Genomic DNA, 22,327 nt, shown 5'->3' with positions numbered 1-22,327 from the left:
ATTCGGCCATCCGGCACTCGCGTAAGGTTGAAGATAGAGCTTGCTATCTTGCGTCTTACCCCGTGGGGAAAGCGCAGTCATAGTAAGAAGTATAAAACGGTACTAATGTTAATATTAACCTAGATGAGTAACTCGTTTTCTTCCCATATGGTGATCCCGGGCCCTTGTCTGAAATGCTCTTGACAGACTCCTCAGTTGATCAATGTACTTGAGAAAAGCCTGAATAGTGCTCTCAGGAAATCAAATTCTCGGTCCTACAGCAAGTGATTTGCCTCCCGGGCTCGAGTTGAGTCGTGGTTTCGAACAGCTGAGCTTAACATGACAGTGCTCACAACAGCGCTACCGAATTTGCGATTAGTTAACATTTCAGTCTCGAATTCTTGCGCTTTGAAGGCCACGGTTGAGCTGGCCATTTCAAAGACCAGGTGTTTGTCATTCTGCTGACTAGTCTTCGGTCTCCATTGCGGACATGGTTTACAAGAGAGGGATCGATAATATGTCGCTGAGATTAGACTCAGAGCTAATTGGGTTTTCTAGAAGTAGGTCACTCGAGGATTGCTGATTGACAGCAGGAGATCATGTAATCGAGATCAATTTCCCGTGGGCCGTCAACGCTTGAAGATTAGCAAAGATAGATACGGTTACGTCGACGAGTAGATGGAGTCTCTCAAGAGCTGAACACTTCTCAAGTGACCAGACTTAAAGAAACGGAGTGTCAAGAGATCTTCGACAGGACCGTCGCAACTTCAATCTCCGCGGCCCGCTGGGGAGCACCCGCAGCAATACAACCCCTCCTGCGGGCCTGTGAGTGGCCATGATTGTTTGAGTTGCCCACATGAGGTTAGTATACTTGGTCATAATAACAAAAAAACCTGAGAACCTAGCTTCCTACCTTAACGTATATCAATTCCTTGAGTCTCTTTGCGGCCTTTCTTGAGTATACGTGAACAACTTATTTGAATGCCCTTTTCTATAGCATCAAGACTACAACGGCTTTCACCTGCCTAGCATGAGGCATACGTACCATTTGGTATTTTCGCCAACGTAAGCTTGCAGAAAGTCGCTCTCCCATAGACTATGCGCGATAAGTTATCTGCCCAATGACTGAATGACCCTAGGTTCACAGAGTGTAGTTGCCTATGAGAAGATCTTTATACGGCTATGGGGTCTTTATGCATCCTATGAAGAGGTGTTCCATCTTAGAGTGGATGAGGTCCCTAAGTCAAACCGAATTGGCACTGGGACGGCCCAGGCCAAAGATGATCAAATCAACTGATGAGGAAGCAGGGACGAACTTTGTGCTCATGCAAGTGTGAGTTACGATCAAAGGAGTGTAAATTTATCATTGTTCATTGCCGTGATCAAATTTGACATGCTCAAGCAAAGGCATCAATCAAGCAACCAAAGTGCCTGAAGTTGAGCTCAATGCGTAAATGTTCTATAATTAGGATTAAACAACTAACCCCATCTTCGACAATGTCGTCCTCCAAACCAGCGCCCCCGTTCAAGATACAGAATATAGACGAATACGTATGGCTCATAGCCCTGCGTGATCTCATGTAGTCTCAAGATGGGAGCGCTCCGCCCTAGCCATTGACTTCCCTGTAAGAAATTTGGCCATGAATTGACTGTGTCGCGTGAGGTCGTCGGTAGAAGAAGAGTCGGGCTGAGTATGTAGGTCGCCGGCCTCTGGGTATATCCGTCCATAAGTCATGATGTAAAAGTGGTGTTGTGAAGAAGAAGTAATGATGCAAATAGCCGACTGCCCTGATTTTCTCCGCCAGGCAAAAAGATTCTCAGCGAAGTCATCAATCCTCACTAGATTGATATTTCCTCCAAGCTAGATTCGGCTCATTGCGCGACCACAACGGCTACCGTCACTCCGACAAAGGCGATGAGCATAGCGAGACTTGAGTCAGATTGGCGACCTGCAGCATTGATGGGTGACGACGTCGAGAACGGGGGACTGGTGGGGAGGGGATTCCATGTGTCTCCGCCGCCACCGCCTTGCGTTGCCGAAGCAGACGCAGAACCTCCACCGCCGGCACCTCCAGACGCCGTAGCTGTTGCGGTCGCAGGCGATGAAGCGAACGAAGATCCCGAGATAGCTGAGACGAATGACCCGGATACCGTTAAGCCACCAACAGCCCCTGCGCCGACACAACCGCAGACTTGATTCTGTTAGCCAGTATCCAACAAAGATTGATTGACGCGTCGTCAACGTCGTCCATGTCAATAGACACTAAGGATTAGACACCCCCGAGGAGAAGAACAGCTTACCAGATGAAGCTCCGTTAATAACAGCCTGGAACGACGCGGCCGGACAGCCCGTTGCAACACAGGGTTCAATGGCGGCGTAGAGAGCCGCTTCTTGTCCACACTGACATGAGAAGTCGAGGCTATCGCAGCCTACAAATGACGCGCCGTCGAGGAAACAGCTTTGCGCACAGGAAGGAATAGCTGTGACGGCGACGCTCGCGCAGTTTTCCGCCGCCGCCACGCCGCTCGCCAGCAACACCGCGCCGGCGACGAGACGAGTGAAGTTCTTCTTCATCATCATATATGATATGATATGTCTCTGTACTCTTCTTGACCGAGTACTGTTTGGTTAAGCGATTGTGAAGTTTGGTCGAATTGGGAGATGGTGAAACGAGGAGTGCTTCAAGGAGTCTTGGTGAACATGGAGATGGAGCGTCCAATTCGTTCCTGGGTGGTCTGGATACATGCAGGAGAAAGGGAGAATGGGGGACAAGCTTCCTTTGTGGAGGGAGACTGTAGGAAAACCCTGCATGGGGGAGAGGTGGGAGTGGGAACGGGAACATAGAAAAGGGAACATCCGACAATCGCGTTTGTCCTTTTGTCACCCACGTCGCGATAAACACCACACGACTCATAGCCATCGGCTCTAGACCAGCAAGCCTGGGCTTCCTTCAGCTGCACGTTGCAGCTCAGCTAGCTTCCTCGGGAGCTATCTAATTTCCCTCACATATTTTCGCTTTCACATGTGGGCTGCTGTGCTCCCAACCGGCGGCTGGTCGGCATGAGGTCATGTCCGTCGAGCCGTAAATGGGAATATCATCACTAATACGACGCAGGTGGAGAGGGATGTCACCCACACCAGCGCACACACACACCAACACACCAATTTTTTTCACTTACTAAGGCAAGGTCGTTGTCGTTCCTCCATTGCGCTATCTACTCGGCCGACTTCTCCTCATCCACTTTCCCCCGCAGTCAACCCCGGGGGGTCTGGGGACGGCGATGCCTTCCGATATGGGGCAAGACGCGGGGAATCGACAGGGATGCCCGAGGGGGGATGGCGCTGATCCTTTTGGCCCTGGCACTACTGCGTACGGCAAAGTCGCAGGTGTTGCTCTTTTAAGCTTTTTCCTTGGGGCGCGGACGAATCGTTTGTCTGATGATTGACTTGGCCGTTGGGATGGGCGAGCCATTTGTCCAAGTCTTGGACGCCGGCCCGACCAGGAAGAGGCGCTGGCCTCGCGCTATATCAAGTTGGGAGCTTGGTGGCAGGGGTTGGGGTAGACGACACCCTGGCGATGTGATTTGATGTGCAGGTGATAAACTGGCTGACTGAATCCACCATGAATGGACCGAGGCTGGTAGAGGACGCACGCGACAAAACATTTGATTGTGATTTCCCAGCTCGTATCTGGGCGAGGTGGTTGCGCCGTACACTAGCAAAGATCTCGACGGACGAGGCGTATGAAGATGGTGCTTCGAGGTGGCGAGCCAATCAGGGCTTCTAGAAACTTACTTACATCAATTGACCTCCCAGACCGTTGGAAAGGGCTTGCCGGTGGCTTACTTAAGTCACATTCTCCTAGTGCTAGGCCATAAAAACGCAGCCAATTGTTGGTAATATTGTATGAGCCACCAACAGACTGCTAAGACATTCTGTCAGCGCAACTTCAATCGGTTGGACGAGATCACCAAGCAAACAGTTCGACACAGTTCAGGAGGGATTGATGGCGCAATCCTGTAGACAACAAAGGAACGACATAAGCGAGACATTCGTTAGATTAGCCTGGGTGACAGGATTGGACGGGAAGATAGACACGGCTTGTAATGTTACTTGACGCCTTTTTCGTCTTCCAAGATTCTCCCATCTGAAAAGGATTTCTTGAGGGACTTCGGAAATTAGACGAAGATGGTTGCATGTACCTGGCCTATCATAGGCTAAGTTTGCCTGTACTTTGCCGTCTGCAGCCTGCAGGCTGTCTAGCCGATGTCACCAACTTTGTTATGCTGCCTGGCTGCTAATCCATGCCTCAGAAAACGTGTTGTTCCCGCCTGCGACTTGTTAGAGTATTGGGGCTATCTATGACTCTGTTTTTGTTTCGATTAGATCAAGAGTATATCTGGGATCGGAAGTCCAACTTACCTTAAGCTTCAATTTCATTTCTCTGTCGTCACATGCAACGATAGATCTTAGCATGCGCATAACCACATTACCATGATCTAGGCAGGTATGGCGAAGCTTACCGAGTAGCATTCTAGCCTATCCTCCCCTGGAACAATTCTCCAGTGCGAAAGTTTGTGCGGCAATCTTGGCCACCGGATCGCTTGCTGCGACTCTTGGCGCTGGCTCATAGTCCATGCCCGACCAAACCTGACAAGAAGGATGATAGCACGCTAGATAGTGCTAGTGAAAGGACACTGATCAGACGTGAACTGGCACTCATCAGATGCTTTCATATTACCGAAAACTCAGCCGGCTGCAGGAAAACCTAGAGCCTGAGCTGCGCTGAATCGACAGTCACCCGATATACCTGGTTTCTTGAATTTACTCAATCCGGATCCGTTTTCCACATCTCTTGCCCAGTCTCCAGCAGAAAAGAAACCCTGAATCAGCCGCTTGCAATCTAATACTTTCGGCCGCTTGCCAACTCTGAATCTCATAGTGAAAATCTAACAGCCTCTTTCGTCTGTGAAATCCTCGCCGATGGCGAATCACCCGATCTCCGAAGGTTAGCCAGTTCATTGCAGGCATAAAGTCAGACGAGTCAGTAGAAGCAGCCTAATAGGTTTGATACGATGAATGATCTCAGGACCGGTACCAGAGCAAAATCCAACATCAAGACTTTTTCCAGCTGTCAAGTAGACCCGTGCAAATATCAACCATGAGGGTCAATTGCAGAGTCTTGAATCATGCCTCTTGGATGTCTTCTTGCTGGACCTCGCACCATTTGTTCACAACGGCTTGGTGTGTAGAAATTGGTGCTCTTGACGCTCATCCTTCTTTTCGACATGAAATAACCTTGCTAGAGTCAAAGTCGAGTCGTACGAAAGAGGATAGGGGTCCTCGATTCACTCGTATAAGGTATCATTCCTTAGATTAAACTGATATCCGGTTGCCGAGAGTCCAACGACTGTTTGTGTTCCAATGTCAGTACCGAACTGGAGTTATCACTTAAGGGAATCGCTCACGGGAACTACAGCTAGCAAACAACGACCAAATCAATGCTCAAACTCATTATATGTATCTTATGGTAGCTTTTAGACTAGTTACATCTTGGATTTCGTCTTTTCCTTTTCCGTCTCTGCACGGAAACGCTTCGTCAATTGCCGAATGGCCAAGTCCAGCAATACATCCTCGCTTCCACCAGGGATTCTTGCACCCGGAACCTCACGGTAGATTTCTGAAAGGGGATGAGTCAGCTGTGTTTTGATACATTCATGTATGAAAAGGTGTCGCGACTCACTTTCGGCAATTTCTCCCTTGCCCGTACGCGTGTAGCCATTGCCGCCGAATAGCAGTACAGCACATCTCGCACACTCGTCGAGAACAATGCCCGCATTGGCTTTGCATAAAGCAGTTAAACCACCAAGCTCCTCGTCTGCAGTCTTCTTTGGCATCTTAGAGAGTTGGAACGCAAAAGATTCAACCCAAGCATACTGCGACTCGAGTATAGCTCCACATTTGGCCAGCCGATGACGGACCACCGGTTGCTCGATGAGAGTCTTTACATATTTTGATTAGCAGAGAACCTGAATGTAGTACTTTGGGGGATTCTTTGACATAGACAGACCTTATCAAAAGCTCTGCGCTGCATACAGTACGCAAACGCAGCGCTCAGAGCTACTCTAGCTTGCCTCGTAACGCCCACCGAGATAAACATCCGCTCGTGGTTGAAGTTGTGCATGATATACTTCATGCCCTCGTTTTCCTTGCCGATCAGGTTCTCTCGCGGCACCCTAACATCGTCAAACTCAAGATACGAGGTACCAGCAACAATCTGGCCCGCGACCTTAAGGCGCCTTCTGCTCACGCCGGGTTGATTCGCAAGAGGAACCACAAGCAGCGAGATACCCTTCCCTCCCGAGTCTTCACCGCCGGTACGAACGGCTATGGTTGCGAAATCTGCCATGACGCCATTGGTAATCCACTTCTTGGCGCCGTTGATGATGTATTCGTTGCCCTTGAGCTCAGCTGTAGTAGTGATGTTGGCAACGTCAGATCCTGCACTGTAATGGTTGAGTCATTGAGATTAGCTAGGACTCTGGTGAGGTTGGTCAGAGAGCTCTATGGCCGACGTACTCCGGTTCAGTGATGGCAATGCAGGTTCTTTTCCTCCCAAGCAGTAGGTCGGGGAGAAATCTGTTCTGTACGTCGGTGTTTGCATAGTGTAGTAGAGGAGGAACACCAAATGCCATGCCAGTAGTCAATGATCCCGGAGGTCCAGCCAACCCAGAACGACTCATCTGCGATCCAAACTGTCAGCGTTACTCGGAGAGATGAAGAATGAGACAGAACTCACCTCATCTGAGTAGATCATGGTATGTAATGCATCCCATTCGTCTACTGGTACCTCTCCGGGCATATGCGTGACACCCAGCTTGTGGAGCCATTCCACGGGTAAAGGCGCCGGCAATGCCGGGATTAGGAAGTTCCCTTTGGCGAACGTGGTGAATAAATCGGCTGGTACGTCTTCCGCTGTTTCCCATTCCATAGCATCTTTATGCAAGTTCTCGTCGAGGAACTTTCTGCAGGCGACTTGAAATCTGCGATGTGAATCGTTGAAGTACGGCGAGGGTAAGCCTCTCAGCCATGGTGGATCTGCAAATGGAATCTGAGACATGATGTCGGTCTGCTCGTGCGTTGGTAAGATATCGGGGGAGTGTGGTAGACAAGAATCGGATATTCTATCACTGAGAATCAAAGTGAAGTAATTGGATTGCCAGTCTCTCGAACTTCTTGTTGTTGATAATACATGTAGCACCTGAGCTCGGGCAGCTCGTTCGGCATCTTGAGTGCGGGGCCGGCTAAGACCGAGGTCTTTGACAGCCCCTGTACCCCACTCAGCGCTAGCTACGGGCCGAAGACGAGTCCGATGACAGCGGCGGATCACCGAGAGGCGGGCTAGACCAAAGCCGGATGATTATGACCGGGCCGGGATTGACTCGAAGTTGTTGAATCAGCCTGGCCTTCGCATCGGATATCGTAAGTTCAATCTTCCGACGGTTTGCTGAATCATCTGCGGCCACAAGTTGCATGATAGCAGGCCGGTTTCTGCAAGGAGAATTGAAAGCTAGAATAAATTCCTTTCCCTGCAGCCCCTAGTTCGGTATACCGCCCTGCAATATTGGATAAATCGCAGAATGAGTCACTCGTTCAAGAGCAACCAGGCACCTTGTTCAAGAGAGTTCTTTGTTTGTATGTACTTGTCTATGGTAGATGCACTATATGGAAATATGTACAACATGAAGTCGTCAATGTGCTTTACGCTGTCGGAAGTGTCTCATGCAAAAATTTAAACTTATGCGCCAATGTAGAAGTCGATGCAGCTCTCGTATGTCTGCTTGTTAGTCTCGGCGTACCAAAACCACTGAATCGCGCACTTGCCACCAACGTCACAAGCGGAGGCAAGGGTATCGGGGATGGTGATGTTCCAGTCAGCTGCATGCTTGTTAGCAGGAAGCGCGCGCAACTTGGCCAAACCTTGTATCCACTTACTGTCGGCCAACGGGTCGGGGTCGGTGGTGGGCCAGTCAGACCACGAGATGAGCGGCTCGCCGATAATGGTGTTGTTCGCAAGGTCGATCACGGAGATGTTCTGTTGTCAACGTCAGTGCATGAACTTCTCTCATTGATATGCAAGGTCAAGCTTACGGCGTGTCCTGGTCTGTGTCCAGCAACAAGGTCGATATGGAAAGGGATGACTTCGCCGGCTTTGACGACGCGAACGTTGTCCTCATTATCTTCGTATTGGTATCCGCGGCATTGGAAGAGGTTGCACTTGTAGTCGGCATCCGCTACCGCAAGGGAGTTTTCGATAGGACCAGCGATATCGCTGTCGAGCTTCTTTGTCACTGCAGCTCCGCAGAGCTCCTCCTGCTTGGCACCGGTCTACGGACAATTCGTTAGCTCAACTTTCAATGAGCAACCGCATGGTCTCGGGACCTACCGTTCTGGGCTCTGGGGTCTGAACGACACCATGTCCAAGGACACTGGTAGCCAGAGCTGCAAGAATGGCGTGCGTGAACAACATTGTGGAGAGAAAGCCGGAAGAGTGATGCCGTTCGTGGAGTTGTGTTGGTACGAAAGTGCGCAAAACTGCTTCAAGATCGAAGCCGAACTTCCGAGCGTAGACCTTCAAGAGTCTTTAAAGACTTCCTCTCAAAACTGGTCGCATGTTTTAGACATCAAGATTAAAGTGTCAGATGGATCGACGACAAGCAGAATTCCGCCGTTGTTTAATCAATCGCCCGCGTGGCAGCCCCCGTTTTGCGCCAATTCTCCACTAATGACAGGCTTGCGGTCGCCAATCATGCCCTTGAGTTGATTAACCTGCGGCAATTGGCGACACCCACCGGCAATCCACTGCACCCCTTGGTGGAACCGTAGAATCAGAAAAAGGCATGGACAATTGGTGGGATTTCCTGAAAAAGCCCGGGAAAGAGGGAGAACAAGAGGGGCCGGAAGTTGTATTAGAACGGAGGCACTCTACCAAGTAAACAGAAAGGGGCATGAAACAGGGCAATGAATGTTCTACGCCAAGACTTGAGGGCGGACCATCGGCAACATGAGAGTCTTGAATTTTTCAAAAGGAACTCATGGGCCATAGCCGTTCCCGACTAAGCCTCTCAGGATGACTATGATACCAATGCAACGGTGAAGGGCTACGGGTATGGAACCCTTACCGTTCGAACTTTGAAAAAGCCAAAATCATAGCAAAGTGATCAACGCTGTGGCTATATGAGTGGTGGGAGGATGTATCACCGATCGAGACCGTCATGACAGACCGTCATGGCATCTCAACTTGAGGTACTATATTGTGGAGGCTTCGATTTCATTCCTAATTGAGGCTTCAGGGGGTTGCCGGCAGAAAGAGTTCCCCACGCTGTTGTTTCCCTGAGGCTCTAGCAGACCGGGTACCACATGTATATCTGGAAACTCAACACTAACCATGTTTCATTGCCTTGAATAGGTGAGTAGGTATGCAAACACTTTTGTCGGCGAAGAATGACTCTACAAAGGACATGGGGAGAGAGTGCATACAAATTGTCTTGACCGTGGATACCACCACAACTCACGACGTGCCGAGTCAAGTAGGCAGGCATCATTGATGATTGACGTCTGGTGACTACACTGAACCTTGCGCGACACCGCAAGACGGTGACAACTCAAAGTTTCCCTTGCAGATATTTCGAATAACATGGCCCGTTGGTTGGTCCAAACCCCAAATATCCTAGTGTAGTCAAGTATTCTCAAATTGCTGCGCAGATGTGGCATTGAGGAGTTATTGCTAGGTTTGGTCCTCGCATTTAGTCGATGAGACTGAACCTCAATTTAAGGCTGTCAAAAACTAACAACTTATTTGAGGCTTGACACGACTTCTTAGACGACGTTTACTCTTATCTGCAATGCTGACAAGCACATGCATGAGCTTGACGTCATTCCTAAATCCCCGCGTTGCTGCCTAGCTGATAAGTTTCTTATTTTCTTGAAAGAGTCAGCCACTACTACCATTAAGGACTACGATGCATGCTGAGGAGAGTTCTTCAAACACAACAAAGAGTTGAACGGCGCACAACTACCAAGGAGGCACCTTGGAAGAAGCCTACATACAAGTATACTTAGTTACTAGGCATCTAAAATCGACATGTCTTCAGATACGCCGCGCTTCATTCCAACCCCAACTTCTTTGGAGGGTTATGCTCCGTTCAGCCACGGAGAGAACCCAGAGGATCGTGTCAAAGAGTTTTTGACACAGATCATTCAAGCTCATCCCCCTCTGAAAGTATACACGAAAGAACAATGTCGAGGCCTTTTCCGCGGTCCGACGTCTTTGGCATATCTATTGCTTAGAGTCCATGAGTCTCATCCCGAAATCAGAATCCAGAGTCAGTCACTCCAACATTGGGCAGCCGCATATATCGCGGCCGAGCGTGAAGCGGGAGATTCAGCGCCTTGTGGCCTCGCATGCGAAAGCGCTGCCTTTTGGGCGGTGCAGACGATCCTGGACGAATCAAAGGCGCCAAAGCTACGAGAAGTGCTAGAAAGGCTTGCCGACGAAGACGGCCATCCATATGAGCTGCTTTTCGGCTATGCTGGTATCTTGTACATGATCCGCGCCGTCGAGTCCGCGGTACGTGTCCGACTTGCGGGTTTTTTTTCATGTTCAACGTGAAGTTGACAATAGCATACATCAGAGACCGGGAACGGCAAGTCAACTTACCACCGCTAAAGTCCGAATCGTCGAAAAGACACTTGGCGCAGGGCCCTTATGGACGTGGCGCGGGAAGCGCTATATCGGTGCCGTCCACGGTGACATTGGCATCTTGACCCAACTCATACTGACAGACCCGAAGCTTGCGGAGAACCCGATTATCCGGGGCTCACTTAAGCGGATGCTTGAAGTACAGCGAGAAAATGGTAATTGGGAGACGAAAGACGACCCAGGTAATACTATCTACGAGAGTCTTACTCAATTCTGCCATGGAGCGCCTGGGTTTGTTCTCTCGCTCGTGCACCTTGAGAAGTTCTTCCCAGACTTGAAGGAAAAAATTGGCAAAGCTCTTCAGCTTGGCAGAGAGTTCATCTGGAAGGAAGGCCTTTTGCGTAAAGAGCCTTGTCTGTGTCACGGAGCACTCGGTAATTCTCTGTGAGTAAAGCATGATAACCTCGGTTTCGGATTCTTATACAGTCACTTACACTTTGGACAGGGCTTTTCCGCCGGGGAAAGAACGGGACCACTTCCTGGCTTGGTCGCTGCCGTCCAAAGTTGCGGAAGAGCGCGAGCGGGACAGGACGCTTTTCGCACCTGAGGACGGGGCGCGCCTGGCAACGTTCTTCGACTACCTGCCTAGCGCAGCTTGGACATACATGGTTTGCGGAGAGGAAATTCCCGGGTTCATTCTCTACACTGATGTGTAAGTGTCCAAGTAACGTATAATGCAGAGTAGGGCGGCGCAACTCTAGGCAGTGAAGACGACTACACGCAGTAAGCTTTTTCAGCCTCAGTCGTTGCACACTTCATGTAAGGTTGCTGTAGAGGAGATTTTGGTTGCGACTGAACTTTGTTAAGGAAGAAGAGAACGTTAAACGGGAATATCGTCTGAAGGTCGCACCCCGACTTGTTTCATTGCCACAACTCTAACATAAATGTGAGCTAATCACTACTTTGATCATTAAGTACATATAAGGGTATTGGTCCTTCGTTATCTGTCATCACCCGTGCCGTCATTGAGGCGGAAAAGCCGGATGATCCGGTGGACGAGTTGCAGATCTCACCACCACCGTCGTCGTGATTGACCCATCGGGCCCATGATCCTTTACTATCCTGAACTTCTCCTCATCCGGCAATTCCGAAATCCATGTGTCGGATGTGCAGGATCTCTTCACTGTAGTTCTGCTGTAGGCAATCTCAAATTCCTTCTCGATCATGATCATCTCAAGACCCTGTGGAGATAGGCTAAAATCTCTTGCGGCCTCAAGGTCGCCACATGTGGGACCAGGCCATAGCTTCCTTCTCGAGGCAGTAGAGGTCGGTGAAGCCGGCATAGTTGGAGATGGCATCGGAGTTGAGAAGTGCCCTGGGAAGAGATGATCGACCAGAGGCTGTAGTGCTGGAATACATGCGGCGATAATGACGACGTCTGCCTCAAGACTATGTTCAACGTCAGCTATCTTTAATTTACCTGGATCTGAACCTCAAGACATCTTTGAGCCTTCATCTCGTTCTTCAAGACATTTCTTGGGTCGTATCATCGATGCCTTACCTCGTCCATATTACAAGGTCCGCTGAGTCGTCTGTATCCAATGATCAGCCCTCACGTACGCCAATCAGAAGTAGAGTCCTACTCACAAGTGAAGTCGGGGCTTCCTAGGGACTTTAGTCTTGTGCATTTGAATAAGGCGGTAAACAATGCACTGGTGTAAAAGTTAGCTCCCGATATCTTCATTGTCTCATATACGGCTTCAAGAGTCTCCAGGTCGTGCTAGAGAGGCATGTCGGTGCCCGGCTAGACTTACAGTAGACCCAGAACAAGAGAAATCGTGATAGCCAGCCTCTTTCTTCGTGCAATCTTCAGCCTCCGAACGGATAGTGCCACGTAGATGGCGAGATAAGCATTCGTAGCAGCGGATATGCCTAGATATGTCACGCTGGTTAGTGAATTCGCTCTACGTCCGGCGCTATTTCGATAGAGCTAAACCCACCACTCGTTGATATTGAGTATGCAACCGCTCTCTCTGGGCCTAGACAGGCGGTTTTTGTGTACGTGATGTTCACCACAGCTTCTTGCGGACACTCCGCAAAGAGCCCAATCACATTTCCGAGCAATCCGACGCAGCATAACAAGCCCAGTGTCCAAAGAAAAAGTCGGTGAAGTCGTCTTGGGTTGAGTAGCCGGTTCATCAGCGCCACTACGGCGAGCTTCGGCAAAGCCAGCGCAATGATTCCAAAGCCAAATGAAAATATCGTCCATCTTAGTGTCTCTTCTTTCTGCTCATCAGTGAGCATACCAACGTGTTTCCCATTGCCGAGCGCGACAGCCTTCAGCGTCGTCCCAGTCGCCGTCCAACCCGCCATCACCGCTGCCAGGAGAATCCCGTCGTCATATTGAATCCGGCGCTGGATCCATCCCTTGACGTACAACCGCGCAAATGCGAATAACGTAGATATGATGGTTGTCGGAACCACTGTTGCTACTATTATGGCGCTAATGTCGTGGTTATCGACGACATCGTCAGAGGGGTCGACGTCGCGCGGTAGTATGGGAAACGGTGGTATCGTCGCTCGGGTTATCGTTTTGTACAACAAGTACATCATACGCGCAGGCGTGGTGTCATTCGATCATTGAGGCAAGGAACAAACATTACATGCCCGTATACGGTCGTATTCTGCCAACGTGGGTACAGTAATGAGGGACGACGAGAAATGGGTTGATGGTTTTGGGGAGAGTGAGGGGGACAGTAGGTACAGCAGACAGTAAGTGAAAAGAGTAAAACTCGAAACCTTGTTCTAGAAAGAAGGACGGGATCACGCACATTGTCTCACGGACCTGAGCAGCTACAGGCGATAGGTCGCAGAACTGCGTGTCTGAGGGTAAGCCCATTCCCCATCATCCGATTACATGGTTGGGTGAAAGCAAACTTAGTTTCTTCGGCCTGGCGCCGTTTCCTTCAGGCGGAACAAAGTCTCCAAACCAAGGAGGATGAACCGATGACTAAATTACAAAGCGTTGTGGGACCGAAAACCTGCTGCAAACAGCAGTCGACCCAGGTATCCGGGTTCCCGGAAAGCCATCGATTCTGACATCGACAAAGAAACACATTCAAAGCCGCGGCAGCCACGATCGCCAGTTCATGTAGCGAGACGCGGGAGCCGGAGCTAGTCCAGGAGCGATATTGAGCTAACAACGTCAGCACTTGCTCGGGGTATCTACTTGCGGACCGATTCCGAGGACATGGCCAGTGATTTGTATTGATGTCAGATGTCAGAATCCGAAGAACAAGAATAACGTTTCTCGCAATAGGCAACTTACTAGTGTCGCAGTGCCGTGAAGCCGGGGAAGGCTCCGAGCTCGTTTAGCTGCCTGATCAGACGTTCCGAGACGTTGACTGGCACCTCCTGGCTACGACTAGCACAACCAAGAGGGGTTGGCCTAGCTTGCTTCAGCATCCTACCAATCTTGTTCATTCCAAGACAAGACACGGTTCTACATTCTGCCCAGCTAGCCGCGAGTTTTACAAAGAGCCATTGAGCGCCAAGATGATAGTTCATTACGTACCCCATAGCCAGCTCATCAGATCGACAGCACCTAAGGTCTAGACCTTCTCGAGTGCTCGCTTCCCGGGGTGTGAATTGAGTGCCTTCGATCTCCAGCATTGAGGGAAAATGGCGGGTATCAGCGTCACCTACACAGCAACTCGTTCATTGGGGCTGCGGCTTTCTGATGGCTTGATGACAATGGGGCCCTCTGCATCGCGAAGCTACGTCTCGCAAGCTACTAAGTACCGTAGATGATTACTCCCATGGACTATGCATTTTGCCCACAACTTAATTCGACTCACTTTCGAAGACCTAGCAGCTTTCCTGATTAATTTGGTTGTGGTAATCCTGGGGATCATCAATGGGTAGGCAAACTTGCTAAACATATCAAGAGACGCGAGTAAAGTTTATTTCGAGGTCAAGGTTCTAAAGCCATGTGGGAGTCAGGGCATACTCTAATACCAGCATTGACCAGGTACTGAACATTGGAGAAATAGCGGTAGACTCTCGTCTCAGTCTAGGCTATCCCCGTCGTTTTCTCGACGCTGAAGTCATCTGCGCCCGAGAGCCTCGGAATCATTGGTTGCTCCACGCGAGGAAGCAAGTCTGAAACACAGACCAGACTGCACATTTTCGAAATTTTGCCTTCTCGGCCTCTTCGTAAAATGTGGTCTCCGTCTGCCGGCCGGTCACCGATCGCGCCCCTCTTCGCGCCGGTCATAACAGCGGGGTGGGGCAAATGGAATCGAGAAAAGCCCCATGCCGAGAAAGGAGGTAGTTCGGGTGAGCCTCCATGACGAAGTCGAAAGAGGACCCTTGAGGATAAGGACCGATGGCATCCAGCGCGACACCCATAGGTCATCTTAATTGTAGCACCTCGTCAAAGACATGGTTCGCAACGGCAAATACTTTTACGTATGGCTGATCCATAAATCAGCGCTGTGACAGCGTGACTCCATTGCCTGGCTCGTGGATGTTGGTCACGGTAGCCTCGTTGCGCCCAGCAGGCAGGCAAGTCAAAGTATTAGGGTTAAATAGATCCGAGAGAGCTTCTTAACTGAGCAGAGACTCGAGAATTTGATGGAAAGTGAAGCTCAAAAGCTCGATCACCGTATTCAGTGGCGGGTCCGATCCATCATGATGGTTCCTGACATCTGTTAGTTTAGTTTGACAGCAAGCCGCTAGTCTCAGTTTCTAACAGCCACAATTAAGCGATGCTCAACAGGTGTTCAGTCCTGATAGAAGTACTCGCTTGTCTTCCTGTGTCCCGACTTTGTGGATCGGGGCCCGAGCGGATCGACCAGAGCTGCCAACGATATAAGCGAGGTTGTAAGAAGCAAACATGCTTGCCAGGGTACAACTCCCTTCGCCGCATCAAGGGATACAAACCTCAGATTGCAATCAAGAAGAGGTAACTGAAGACATGGGCTAGAACAAAGAAGGCGTTGTGGCCTCACGGGTAAGCGCAGCTACCAAAACTCGGTTGCAGTCCCGGACGAGTCTCACTGCCTCACGCCCCCTGGCTTGTGTGGCATATATTACCCAGGCAAGAGATTTCGAGACTCATGAGATGCCGCCAAACTCAACAGCATATTGCATTTGGAATGAGTATCTCCCTTCAATATCCACCAAATCGGAGGATGTGGCCATTGCGGGCTTGACATAGTTCCAATATGCGTCTATAAGAACGGCCAATCATCCACAGATTGAGCTTGAATGTAGTATCGACCAACCGCTATACCAAGCTTCGACCAGAGCTCAACGGCGCGAAATTTTTGAACATGAGACTCTCAGGTGTTTTCTTCGGCCTTGTTGCCGTCGTGTCTGGGCATACAATTTTCCAGAAGCTCTCCATCAATGGAATTGACCAAGGAGCATTGAAGGGGGTTCGAGCACCTTCAAGCAACAACCCCATTCAGAATGTCAACGATGCCGGTTTCGCCTGCAACAACAACATCCAGTACAAGGACAACAATATTGTGGTCATCGCCGCTGGTGCAAAGATCGGTGCTTGGTGGGGGCACATCATCGGAGGTGCTCAAGGCACAAACGACGCCGATAATCCCATCGCGGCAAGCCATAAAGGTGGAACCCTGAGCCTTGACTTTCTCTTGCCGCATTATGTTCTTTTCGAATCCTAAATGTACAGAAGTACTGACCCGGATGTAATAACAGGCCCAATTGTTGTCTACCTAGCCAAGGTCAGCAACGCTGCTAGCACTGGCACGACGGGCCTCACTTGGTTCAAGATTGCCGAAGCCGGCCTAAGCGGAAGTACATGGGCGGTTGACACCATGATAGCAAACAATGGCTGGCACTACTTCACTCTCCCCTCATGTGTAGCTCCTGGGGACTACCTCCTCCGCGTTGAAATCATTGCCCTTCACTCTGCCTCAACACAGGGAGATGCCCAATTCTATATGGAATGCGCCCAGTAAGTTGTAACCACATTGTATAAGGTCTGGAGAGAGTTGATGACTCCTAACACAAAGTGCTTTAGAATTCGAGTGACTGGCTCAGGCACCAATGCGGGCTTCAATACTGTCAAGTTTCCCGGCGCCTACTCCGCGACCGACCCAGGCATTCTTATCAACATCTACGATAATTCTGGCAAGCCAACAAACGGCGGTCGCTCATATAAGATCCCGGGCCCTCCGGTCCTTAGCTGTTCAGGCTCTGGAAATTCTGGAAGTGGCAATGGGTCCCCTGCTGTTCCCAGCTCCGCTCCTGTATCGAGCTCTCCTCCGTCAAGCAGCGGCAGCAAGACTGTGGCTTTATATGGGCAATGCGGCGGCCAAGGATGGACTGGCGGTACGACCTGTTCTCAGGGAACTTGCAAAGTCTCGAATCAGTACTATAGCCAGTGCCTGCCTTGAGTCTTGGATCTTGAGAGTTCTAGCTAGCCCTTTGGAAAGAGTGATCTTGGTCTTCTGGGTTCAAGCTGCGCGCGTTGATCGGGGGTTACATGTACTTCCTGAACAAAACCGGCCTGTAGCCACGTACTGCTGCATGGGCTCATCAACCAATAGACAGGTTGACGACATAGACATGGTCATCATTGGATTACTACCTTGGTCAATATGCCTGGGGCGTGCCAGACTTGTCAGTAGGCAATACCCGCAATCTATTATGAAGTGTCCAAGTTAAAGCATTGAAGAGCTGATGTGCCACCAAGCCAATCAGCTCAAACTCAATACAGTATCGATACCAGGCATCAAGATTGACGGTCAGATAAGCCAACTGCCTCGTACTGCCTATGGACTGTGCTATCTGAATATGCTTCTCCGTTGGAATGTGTGGAGCCGCAACTTTGAACGAAAATCACGCAGTGGATCCAAACTAGACACCCTAGGGCTTCAGGATCTTCATCAGCAACTGGTCGGTTAGCTCAGTTGGTTAGAGCGTGGTACTAATATTTCATCAGGAATGTTCTGTAATGCCAAGGCCGGGAGTTCAAGCCTCCCACTGATCATGATCTTTTGCATTGGATGTCTAGGACGCTTCTCAACCCTTAGAATTCACTTTTGCGAGTTTTGGCCAAGTTTTGCTCCAATGGAATGTGTGCCGCTGAGCCCAACGTTTAAACCCGGAACTATGGGGACAGTGGAGTACGCGCCCGGATCGGCAGTCTTGTTTCTCGCCGGTTCTCGCCGAGTCGCACTTCTTCCGCTTAGGGACGTCGGACCGGAACTGTCCACGCTTTTGACTGATGATTCCAAGGAAGAGAAACTGCCAGAGAAGAGAGCCTGCTGCCTGCGGTATTCTTTAATGACATGTCGATCAAAGTTGGACTGGGCAGACGGGGGCGTTCTCTCGGCGCCGAAGAAGGCCGGCCACGGCTCGAATGTTTATGAAAGCACATTCCACCCGGCTCCCGGCACCGGTGGCATACGTCGCCGCGGCGTTCATCTCAACATGAGCAACAACGCATAAATGTATACGCGCACGAGCCAGATGCTGCACACGGACAACAGCGGGAAAAACAAGAGGAAATGCCACAATGCCCCGACATTCTTGAGACGATCGTAAGCGTTTTTGCCACGGCGACGGGCCCAGCCAGGATTGGTAAGCCCCCCTCTCCCCGCAGAGCTGCCATCATCGTAAGGGGCGACGAAGACAGCTGCTAGTAAACGGACTAGACATGCACGATGCTGTCATCAGACCCCTGACCCAAGAGCAGAATCCAAAGCTGATTCTTCCATCTTTCTCCAGCAGAAATCTGCATCTCTTGTGAACGAACCATTCGGCTTGTGAATTCGCCCCGTATGATCGTCAGTGGGTCCTGATCTTCGAGCTTCTCTACGACCTAAAACCCCAGCTGGTTCCCCTCCTTATCCTCGTTGAAGAAACTTCTTGGGGGAATCTCCAAAAGTGAGAACAAGAGCGGAAACAAAGAAACGCCCAATATGGAAATCGAAATCCCGGCTATCCACCCAGCAGTAGCAGTCAAGGCTCCGAGAGAGCCTCTGATCCTCATCGATGCCCCCACATATCCACCCGACGCCGGCGAGGTCATTGTCCAGGTAGAATGGACCTCCTCCACGCCCTATCATCTGCACCAAGCAGATGGCGGCTTGTTGATCGACATGTTCCCCCGCATCCTGGGCGACACCTTTGCAGGGACGGTACTCCTAGTCGGGCCCAGGCCGCACCACGTCGACCTCGAAGTCGGAGACAAAGTTCTGGGGTACTCATTCCGCGACGACAAGGACGGCAAGGAAAAGGCTGCTCAAACCCTCATCACCGTCCCCACTTTCTTGCTGGGGAAGATGCCCAAGGGGCTGACGATGCAAGAAGCCGTGACTGTGCCCGACAACATCGTTACAGTCTTCCAGGCCGCTGTTGATCTCGGACTGCCGCTCCCGTGGCCTATCCCGGAAGGGTGGATACCCCCGGAAGCGGATGCGCCGATCCTGTTGTGGGGCGGATCCGGATCAGTTGGCATGTACTCCATCGAGGTGTTCCGGCACTGGGGGTACAAGAATCTCATTGTGGTTGCGAGCGGGAAACACCACGAGTACCTCACCTCGCTAGGCGCGACGGTTTGCTTCGACTATCGAGATAAGCACGTCGTCCAGAGCATCCGGGATCGTCTAGGCCCCAAGGGTGTCCCCTATGTTATTGATTGCATTGGACACTTGTCAGGATCTCTCGGACCCATTACCCATTTGGCGGATCGAGGCACCAAGGTTGCGGTCATGCTCCCCGTCGTCATCAAAGACCCGACAGAGATCGAAGCTCCTGCATACCAGATGACGGAGCCTGCAGAAGGGCAATGGAAAGAAGGTGTTGTCGTGAAAGGTGTCAGAACACATTTCTATCTCAAAGTATTCCATCCTTCCCTTTAAAGATCTGTGGATACATTGATTACTAACCGAAGTTTGATGCAGAACAAACTGTTCAAGGACAAGATGCAATGTGAGATAATACCATCATTGCTGGAGCAAAAGGTGGTGAGGCCAAACCCGCAAAGGATAGTCGAAGGAGACACATTACTGGAGCGGGCTCAAGATGCCATTGTGCTCCTGCGGAACAAGGCTGTGAGTGGCGAGAGACTTGTTTGGAGAGTGTCAGAGAATGAAGCAATTGTTTAGTAATGTTCACCAAAAAAGCTGTGCTCTTACTCAGCATGAAAGGAAGCGTTCGCATGAAAGGGTCGGATGGGGTTTGCTATCTTTCAGTGGCCTATGTTCACAGTGACAAAACTGGTCTGAGTCTCGACTTATGGCTTCTGCTGTAGCTTGTTATGCTCTTAATCAGCAACGGCAATATTTCAGAGTCTTGGCGAAGTTGAAGGTACCAGGGATATTTCGCATGTCCTCCGGGACATCACTAAATGTAGTCTGGGAAAGAAATCGAGATGGAAAGGAAGGCTACCAAGCAGACAAAGGCGCAACGGAAAGAAGTGCGCGTCGTCATGAGCCCAAAGTGGTATTCGAATCCACCGGACGTTGAAGCTATGCCACCGCTGCGACCCCGAGAGCGTGTGGTAAGTACGCTTCGGTATGAGGTCCATAAATCTCCTCTCTTTAGCTGGTGATGCCAAATTTGGTGGCTCGTTCCGGCGGAAAGCGAATTGTGGAACTTACATTCGAATATTTACATACACGCAACGTGCTTTGAAGCCTATAAAACACTGCTGCCCAGATTTCGTGGAAGTATGTATACTATCCGTGACAATAGCTCGAGCCGGTTAGTCTCTGTAACTTATTGTCGCAATCGCCATCTTCCTTTTCAACTTCCATCGTTGGCACCTCTTTTCCCAACATTGATCTCGATCTTTGAATCCAACTCGACTACAAAAATGGCCGCCCCAACTACCAACACCATCACTGTCACCCTTCAGCAGGTCGCCAAGATGATTGATCACTCCCTACTTCACCCTACCATGACCGACGCCGATATTCTAGAAGGCTTGCGCATCTCCAAGAAGTACGGCGTTGCCACGGCATGCGTGAAGCCGTATCTGATTCCCCTCGCCAAAAAGGAACTCCAGGGTAGCGGCGTGCTGGTCTGCCCTGTCATCGGCTTCCCACACGGTAACAGTACCACCGAAGTCAAGGTCTTTGAAGCCAACCAGGCGGCTGCCGCCGGTGGCAAAGAGATTGACATGGTCGTCAATATCGGCAAAGTTCTCGGTGGCGAGTGGACCTATGTTGCTGAAGAAATTCGCCAAATCAACGATGTCGTCGTCAAGCATGGCGCAATACTCAAAGTTATTTTTGAGAACGACTATCTCCAAGAGGAGCACATTATCCGACTGTGTGAAATCTGTTCCGATGTTGGCGTCGCATTTGTCAAGACCTCGACTGGGTACGGCTTTGTGAAGCAGCCCAATGGCTTGTACACTTACAAAGGAGCCACTGTTCGGCATCTGAAGCTTATGAGGGAGCACTCGAAGCCCGAGGTCCAAGTAAAGGCTGCTGGAGGCATTCGGACGCTGGATGATCTGCTTCACGTCATGTCGCTTGGGGTCACCCGAATTGGTGCCACTGCTACCGCTGTGATCATGGAGGCTGCAGTTGCGCGTGGAATCACGGATCAGCCGACTGAGGTAGAGTTTAAGCCCATCAGCGGGCCATCGATGGGAGGCTACTGAGTCACGCCATAGTGTAGCAACTTCTTACACCTGATGTAAGAACAAATGTAGGCTGAATAGAGAGGTATTTAGCTACGTTGAATTTAGCATCTTTCGTGTTATGTTGAATCAAGTCCTTTCAGGTCATCGGACAACTTCCTCTGGCGATAGTTTGCCTCATCCACATGACGAGTGGAAGTTAGCTTGTTGGCCAAAAGTCATGTCCGTTGAGATGTCTTGAAGGGTGCAAACATTTACAATCAACGTCTCCTCTATGGATTGACCGCGCCTCGGAGCTCCCATACAGAAAATGAGAATAATAATAAATAGCCATTATGGCCAAGTTCTTGCATTTGCTGGGGTAGAAATGCTAGCTGGATACCTATTCGGAACGGCGTGTTGGTCAGATGCTCGACCGGAACGAATTACCGTAAGAGGTCTAGCGTCTTGCTGGCTTGAGACTTTCTTTCCGGTGGAACTTTCTGTTCTGCCCCGTACAACCTCCGACTCACATCTACACGTCAACAACATTTTGCGCATCAAGTCGAGCCCACTTTCAGCAATGAACAGATCGGAGGATACAATGACCATGGAGTCGAAAAGACCGAGGAGAAAGGTTGCAGCCGCATGTCAACGCTGTCGAAAGCAAAAGTTGAAGGTAGGCTGCCCAACCCTATGTGCCCATTATTTCAAGCCCGGCAGTGTTGTTTTACATCATCTAACGGGATTGACCAGTGCGATCCTCAACGTCCCTGTACTCTGTGTATCAGAGCCGGAGTGAATTGCATCAATGATAAACCTAGCGTGTGGAGGGTCCAGGGGCCCAACATCACCCCGTCACGGACTCGGAAGGGAGACAGAGTGCCAGGCACTGGCAGGTCTCGTCCAGCGAAACGGGACCGTCGAGCAACCGGAACGGAGGAAACCGCTGAGGAAAGCACTTCTCCCATCGTGGTGGCTACCATGCCACCCTTGATACTTTCATCGGAACGCCAGTCACTTGCCGATGAAT

At 50.5% G+C, this 22,327-nt stretch overlaps 9 protein-coding genes across 9 annotated transcripts; 4 read left to right on the top strand and 5 right to left on the bottom strand.

Annotated features, from left to right (window-relative positions):
- Positions 1–1,851: 1,851 nt before the first annotated feature.
- CPAR01_00363 (CFEM domain-containing protein) lies at positions 1,852–2,557 on the bottom strand (the record flags this gene model as incomplete). Its single annotated transcript, XM_060484655.1, has 2 exons — positions 1,852–2,171; positions 2,281–2,557. The coding sequence occupies 2 exons, from the start codon at positions 2,555–2,557 to the stop codon at positions 1,852–1,854; spliced, it is 597 nt and encodes a 198-aa protein (XP_060355512.1).
- A 634-nt stretch (positions 2,558–3,191) lies between these two features.
- CPAR01_00362 (uncharacterized protein) lies at positions 3,192–3,452 on the bottom strand (the record flags this gene model as incomplete). Its single annotated transcript, XM_060484654.1, has 1 exon — positions 3,192–3,452. The coding sequence occupies one exon, from the start codon at positions 3,450–3,452 to the stop codon at positions 3,192–3,194; it is 261 nt and encodes an 86-aa protein (XP_060355511.1).
- A 2,074-nt stretch (positions 3,453–5,526) lies between these two features.
- CPAR01_00361 (uncharacterized protein) lies at positions 5,527–7,100 on the bottom strand (the record flags this gene model as incomplete). Its single annotated transcript, XM_060484653.1, has 5 exons — positions 5,527–5,660; positions 5,724–5,982; positions 6,051–6,486; positions 6,560–6,723; positions 6,780–7,100. 5 exons carry the CDS (start codon positions 7,098–7,100, stop codon positions 5,527–5,529), a joined length of 1,314 nt encoding a protein of 437 aa, XP_060355510.1.
- Positions 7,101–7,778: 678 nt separating this feature from the next.
- Positions 7,779–8,510, bottom strand: CPAR01_00360 (uncharacterized protein; the record flags this gene model as incomplete). Its single annotated transcript, XM_060484652.1, has 4 exons — positions 7,779–7,918; positions 7,976–8,075; positions 8,132–8,368; positions 8,427–8,510. The coding sequence occupies 4 exons, from the start codon at positions 8,508–8,510 to the stop codon at positions 7,779–7,781; spliced, it is 561 nt and encodes a 186-aa protein (XP_060355509.1).
- A 1,614-nt stretch (positions 8,511–10,124) lies between these two features.
- On the top strand, positions 10,125–11,398 carry CPAR01_00359 (abscisic acid ABA receptor; the record flags this gene model as incomplete). Its single annotated transcript, XM_060484651.1, has 3 exons — positions 10,125–10,610; positions 10,675–11,126; positions 11,188–11,398. The coding sequence occupies 3 exons, from the start codon at positions 10,125–10,127 to the stop codon at positions 11,396–11,398; spliced, it is 1,149 nt and encodes a 382-aa protein (XP_060355508.1).
- A 306-nt stretch (positions 11,399–11,704) lies between these two features.
- Positions 11,705–13,292, bottom strand: CPAR01_00358 (uncharacterized protein; the record flags this gene model as incomplete). The annotated part of the gene is made up of 5 exons (XM_060484650.1): positions 11,705–12,131; positions 12,244–12,274; positions 12,330–12,394; positions 12,497–12,658; positions 12,745–13,292. 5 exons carry the CDS (start codon positions 13,290–13,292, stop codon positions 11,705–11,707), a joined length of 1,233 nt encoding a protein of 410 aa, XP_060355507.1.
- Positions 13,293–16,018: 2,726 nt separating this feature from the next.
- Positions 16,019–18,170, top strand: CPAR01_00357 (glycosyl hydrolase family 61; the record flags this gene model as incomplete). The annotated part of the gene is made up of 4 exons (XM_060484649.1): positions 16,019–16,322; positions 16,413–16,671; positions 16,738–17,048; positions 17,962–18,170. 4 exons carry the CDS (start codon positions 16,019–16,021, stop codon positions 18,168–18,170), a joined length of 1,083 nt encoding a protein of 360 aa, XP_060355506.1.
- Positions 18,171–18,643: 473 nt separating this feature from the next.
- CPAR01_00356 (zinc-binding dehydrogenase) lies at positions 18,644–19,585 on the top strand (the record flags this gene model as incomplete). Its single annotated transcript, XM_060484648.1, has 1 exon — positions 18,644–19,585. One exon carries the CDS (start codon positions 18,644–18,646, stop codon positions 19,583–19,585), a length of 942 nt encoding a protein of 313 aa, XP_060355505.1.
- Positions 19,586–20,541: 956 nt separating this feature from the next.
- Positions 20,542–21,336, top strand: CPAR01_00355 (deoxyribose-phosphate aldolase; the record flags this gene model as incomplete). Its single annotated transcript, XM_060484647.1, has 1 exon — positions 20,542–21,336. One exon carries the CDS (start codon positions 20,542–20,544, stop codon positions 21,334–21,336), a length of 795 nt encoding a protein of 264 aa, XP_060355504.1.
- Positions 21,337–22,327: the final 991 nt, after the last annotated feature.

The sequence above is a fragment of the Colletotrichum paranaense genome (genome assembly GCF_030867605.1).
Source record: "Colletotrichum paranaense strain IMI 384185 chromosome Unknown Scaffold_1.1, whole genome shotgun sequence".
Taxonomy (NCBI): domain Eukaryota; kingdom Fungi; phylum Ascomycota; class Sordariomycetes; order Glomerellales; family Glomerellaceae; genus Colletotrichum; species Colletotrichum paranaense.
The sequence above is the reverse complement of the archived record's forward strand: the minus strand, read 5'-3'. Positions and strand labels throughout refer to the sequence as shown.